General features: G+C 43.1%; 1 protein-coding gene across 1 annotated transcript; it reads right to left on the bottom strand.

The window, feature by feature from the left end:
• Nucleotides 1–108: 108 nt before the first annotated feature.
• LOC118408442 (nuclear distribution protein nudE-like) lies at nt 109–2,997 on the bottom strand. Its single transcript, XM_035809259.1, has 6 exons — nt 2,770–2,997; nt 2,465–2,610; nt 1,916–2,108; nt 1,611–1,747; nt 1,373–1,477; nt 109–988 (listed from the first exon to the last, which is right to left on the bottom strand). Exons 1-6 carry the CDS (start codon nt 2,789–2,791, stop codon nt 809–811), a joined length of 783 nt encoding a protein of 260 aa, XP_035665152.1. The 5' UTR covers nt 2,792–2,997; the 3' UTR covers nt 109–808.
• Nucleotides 2,998–5,580: the final 2,583 nt, after the last annotated feature.

The following is a 5,580-nucleotide window of genomic DNA, read 5'->3' as shown; positions in this document are numbered from 1 at the left end:
AATAAAAGGCACTGCCGGAATTCATTTTATGGAATTCAAACATTTGTGGCAACTGAAATAAAGGGCACTGCACTGCCCCGCAGGAATGGTCCTATGTACTCATACATGGGTGCAACTGAAATAAAGGCACTGCACTGCAGAAATGATCTATGTACTCATACATTGTGGCAACTGAAATAAAGGCACTGCACTGCAGAAATGATCTATGTACTCATACATTGATGTGCTGGGGACTAGCCAACACATACCTCATTAACAGGTTCCCAATAATGTTGCAAAGCTACCAGATGGTATATAAAATATTACAATCTAAGTGATAAATTAGCTCATATTTGATGGCAAGTGGGTCTCTTCCCTTCCATACACAAGAAGATCCCCAAACAGCATCAGATGTAGCAATGGCATTTTGACCAAATAAGCAGCCGATTTTCAAAGAACCTAATACTGTAAGTATACATACAGCAAATCCAACCTAGGTAGCTTAAGTTAGAACACCAACAATGGACCTTCAACAAGAGCCAAGAATGGGGAAGAACCTGAGCAAAATGACAGCAGTATAATTACTTTTGCTCAAATTTTACTGACACATGCCATGATGTCCCGATAATTAAACAATTGGTCCCCTTGGGTTCGACCCCAAATTGAGTGCTCAACTTGCTCAACGGGGCTCAATGATTGGTGGGTTGAGTACTCAACTTGCTCAACGGGGCTCAATGATTGGTGGGTTGAGTACCAACTTGCTCAACGGGGCTCAATGATTGGCGGGTTGAGCACTCAACTTGCTGAATGGGGCTCAACCATTGGCCGCTCACAGGGACTTGGCTGTTGAAGGCAAATGACCCCCTAAGTCCCTACTGTCCACTTTACTGGGAGACTTCTCCTCCAGGCTCAGGTTGTGAACCAGGGTTCTCAGGTCGTTCACCTCTCGCTGAAGCCTCTCATTCGCGACCTCCAACTTCTGGACCTGTTTCTCGTTGTCCGTGGTACCCTGGGTAAACGAGAGAAACAGGAAATTGACAAACTGACACCTTACAGGCATCATGGAACGATTTGTTTCCATGACTTCTTAGGCTATATGTAGTAGTTGTGTCAGCTGTGTAAGGGATGGCTCAGCATGGACCTGTGCAGGTTAGGTGCAGGCAAACATCACAAATACCTGCACAGCTCCAATTTTCCCTGCACTAACCTGCAGGTGGTATTTTGAGCCCTGCTGGAGTTATGATTCTGAGACTTAACTGTGTTAGAGCAAACATCTAGACTCTCATTATGCAATGCTGAGGACAGTCAAAAGCAATGTGGTGCTAACAAATGACTTATACCCAATTCCGAAACAACAAAAGTGACAGCAGGTTTAGATTAAGTCCATCTTCACCTGTTCACTCCTCATCCTGATGAGGTCATTCTCTGCCTGATGCTGTTTCTTCTCCTGGTCCTGCTGTTTCTCCTGCAGGAACTTCTGCCCCCCTGCAGCATCCAACTGTAGGGACATATGATACTGGTTAGTTCAAATCGGGACACTTTTTTTCTCCAGGCCAATCTTTTCATTATTCTCAATGTGAGATCTAGACATGGATACAGAAAACACGGTACAGTCAAACATTTCACCTTACCTTAGCCTGCTCCAGATTGAGCTGTGTAGTCAGTAGCTGCTCCTGTAGACTGCCCCTCTCCACCTGTAGCCTGTTGATCTGTTCCACCAGCTTTTGGATCCCAGAGGAAGGCTTCTTAGTTCGAGTAACGGCCTGACCTGCAAGTGTATGAAGGTGTTCGTTCAACTTAGAGGTGCTTGAGTTCAACTTAGGTATCACCCAAAACAATTAGAATTCTGTGATTTGAGATGCAACATCTTTCGAAAGGGACGTGATTTAGCCTAATTTGCAAACATGGCCATTAGCCATCATCTCAAAACACTAACCTCTTTTTTCTGCCTCCATCTCAAAGATCCGTGTCTCCTGCTCATCAATGACGTGTTGCAGATTGTTGATGAGGTCCTGTTTCTCCTGCAGATTGTGGCCGTGCGTCTTCCGCATGATCTTAATCTGCTGCTTCTTGTTCTCCTCCTCCTTGCGAAGACGGGACTCGTACTGTTTGTTCTTGTCTTGTAATGACTGCAGGGAAAAGAGATATGTATTCTTAAACTCAAAACAATTTTACATTTCGCTAAAAATGAATTCTGTTAGGTGGACGTCTAGTGGCGTTTTAAAGTCCTATCTGCATGTAAACAACACTGCGGCCTCTGAACTAGACCAAGTTTGACTGTGAAAACTTGGTAAAAATGACTATCAACTCTCTTCTACTTTGCTCTTGTTATTTGCTTGGATTTGTAAGCCCTCAAGCAGATGAATGCTGACCAGTATAATTTGTTCATGTTCCACCAGCGTACAGCTGCCACCCTCCTCATCACTCAGGTGTCCATCCTCATCTGACACAGCTGGAATTTAAAATCATAAATTGTCTGACTAACCTTGACTTTAATGAGCAGGTCTCTCTCCTTCTGACGGCTGCCCTCCTCATCACTCGACTCTTCTGACAGGTTGTTCCGGTTGTTCGGTGTAATATAACCAGCTGCTGCCGCGCCGCGTGCCTGCTCCAGTTGAACACATTTCCTGGCTGCAGAAAGGGACAGGGTTAATTACTTTTGACTGTCAAACTTGTCAGCAAGGTTACAATGTACTTACATAAGATATGTGTCAATGAAGTACATTTGAAACATTACAGATAATGTCATGGCTCATGCCTTGTCAGAAAGTAAATAGTAGGGTCTGTTACCTTTGACACTTTTGCCATGCATTGAGGTATAGTGCCGGTCTAAGTTTCACTTTTTAGCTGACTTGTATGGGCACTCCTCACACTGGAATTTCTTTTCGTCAGTGTGGACTATTGTGTAGTGCTGTTTTACATCCCACTTTCTCTTTGAGCTATATGGACACTGGGAGCATTTGTGGGGTAAGCTCTCCGGCATCTTGGTACCGGTCTTTGGTGGCATCTTTGGTGGCATGTCGATGTACTTCTGTAGAATGAGATGGGAAACATTTACACTTTTTCGAAGTAAAACAGATTTAACGTTAGAGGTGACAACCATCGCAATGCAAAAAGAAAATACATAAAAGCTAAACGAAAATCGTTCAGAAAGTAAACAATGGGGGTTGCGCCACGGAACATGAAATAGCCTATTCTGGGCTACCTTTCTGCCAAGTGGCGTTTCAAACTCCTTCCCAGTTTGAACTAAAAACCCATATGCCGGTCCCGTGTGCAAAATCTCGTCCGCCATCAAAATGCATTTATACTGTCTAGAATTTTTGTTTTCAAGCGTCGGTCAGTCATCCGCCATCTTGAACTCCCTTCGGTTGTCGAATGCCAAGCGCAACATTTTAGCAAGCCCATAAACAGGAAAAAAAGCTCTAGCTTATCTGCCTCCTGAACTCAACAGGACGGAAAATCGAGCTCACACTTACTCACTCTCGTCCGTATCTGCTACGCCTTCTCCGAGTAACTACGGCTGGCTAGACAGCGAAGAAAGCTTTTATCCTGGTTTTAATGCACAGCTGTGCATGCAGGTGATTGCTTAGCAATTACAGCAGCTGATTGGTCAATGTTCAGAGCTCCAGTTGAAAAAAGTTGAACTTTATTAAAACGCCACTTGGCAGGCACATAAGCCTGAATTATGTAGGTGTGTACAATAATTATTACAACAATAAAAGTTCGCCATTAGAACATTGTTTAAAAAATAGCACAAGTAATTTTAAAAACATATATACTTTAAAATTGTCCGATAAATTCACTGATGATAATAAGTTCGATACGTCATTGGTGGTTTATCAGAGCAAGAGCCCTGGGTATAAATGAATTACAGTGCTGATATGAAATTAACCACCATTGGAGTCTCTCGCCCGTGTTTGTCCGCACATGTGTTGTCAAAGTCCCCATCTTTAATTCTGATGATAATTCTGGACACCATATATAATGATTGTTATTCTGGCGGCACTTCCTTCCCTTTACTCGGAACTTGCTCCTGTTGTATCAGACAGTATGGGTTTGGACGTGTTTTGAGGAGTTTCTCTTGTCAGCATTTGGCGTCCCGTTAGTCTCGACCTTTCACCTCGCCTCTACGCCTTCGTCTTGTTTCCTCTCCCGCGTCAAGAGAGGTTCACTGTGATCACCTTCTTTGACATACATGTCCAATTTTAGAACTACCTACACCATCTTGTGACTTGAAAGGGGAGAGGGGGAAGAATCAACGCTAGAACACCATCGGAGTTTCTTGCCGTGTGGTGCGGCTGTGACTGTTCAGATTACACAACTTTAATGCTGATAATAATTCCGGATACCACATACCATGATTGTAATTCTGACATCACTGGCCTCCCTTTACTCCAGGGGCAGTCTTCGGTACGTCTGCCACTGCCTCTACCACCAGTAACAACAGTCGGAGGCTGATGAACGATACAATATGCTTTGATGAGGTTGCTCCTCAATTAATAATAGAAATTGCAGGAGAATGAAATGTTAGATAATGTAAAATGGAAGTCTTTATATTGCCATAGGCAGATGTACATTTTATTCAAATCTATTTATTTAGTGAACACTGCCATATCTTCCCAATGATGAAACTACGTGAGCAATAGATTTTTTTACATGATATGCAAAATCTTAGGTAGGATGAAAGCATACACTATATGCTAACCTCCCTCCTTAATGCCTGTCATAACTTGTTGAAACTTTTTCCACGATTGTCATTTGACGGTGTTTCCCGTTGGACCAGTGTTATGAAATGAGCAGTTTGTGTCTCCGCATGGTTTGATCACAAGTCGTATGTCCATCCGCCACCTCCATATACTGCTCAGTCATCGGCATAGTTTTGTTAAGTTAATTTTCAATCATATGCTGTCATAACGTTGCTGAAGACTCCTGGGCACGTTAACACTTGCATATGAGATTATACGGATGCGCTTTAAATGTTTTATTTAGTACTCTGCTCAGGTGTGAGAAAGCTTCTTTGGTCATTGGAGACAGGAAGCGGCTCTCATTAAGACTGGTTTATTTCCACAATACTGTGATCTGCTACATATTTTCTTTGGCGGGGGGAGGGGAAGAGAAATGGATTGTATTTTCATTAGTAGCTTAGATTTTCGCCCCAGGTTACAGATTGAATGTCTGTCTTGATCTTGTAATGTTTTTCCAACTCCAGACGGCGCTTTAGATCCTAAGGATGATGGTATAGCTTGGGTGGAAAAATCCGCCATTGTTCTATATCGCCACACACCGAAGCGTGTAAGTGAGCGAAACCACTGCATATTGTGTTCAATACCGGAAAATGAGCAGTGTCTGGCGAAAATGCACAGGGGAAATGTGTGTTTGTCGAAAGAGCCTTTCCTGCGGTATTCTCGATTAAAAAACGCGAATCCACCTCAACACCCCTCAACAACTTACACCAAGAGAGGCCGGTGAAGGAGGCTACGATTTCGCATCATTTTTACTACTAAGTATACACACCGAATAAGAGCTTGAAGATAGAATTAAACTCAACATACCACAGAATTCACCTACCTTGTGAATGTTACCAAGGAGATATAATGACCT

The sequence above is a fragment of the Branchiostoma floridae genome, unplaced genomic scaffold (assembly GCF_000003815.2).
Source record: "Branchiostoma floridae strain S238N-H82 unplaced genomic scaffold, Bfl_VNyyK Sc7u5tJ_1585, whole genome shotgun sequence".
NCBI classification, from domain to species: domain Eukaryota; kingdom Metazoa; phylum Chordata; class Leptocardii; order Amphioxiformes; family Branchiostomatidae; genus Branchiostoma; species Branchiostoma floridae.
The sequence above is the reverse complement of the archived record's forward strand: the minus strand, read 5'-3'. Positions and strand labels throughout refer to the sequence as shown.

Excerpts from the sequence above, each read along its gene's own strand:
- LOC118408442 (XM_035809259.1), bottom strand. The coding sequence starts at position 2,791 with ATGCATGGCAAAAGTGTCAAAG. Across the intron at positions 2,611-2,769 it reads GCATGGCAAAAGTGTCAAAG|CCAGGAAATGTGTTCAACTG; the intron begins GTAACAGACCCT and ends CCCTTTCTGCAG. Across the intron at positions 1,478-1,610 it reads TCAATCTGGAGCAGGCTAAG|TTGGATGCTGCAGGGGGGCA; the intron begins GTAAGGTGAAAT and ends ATGTCCCTACAG.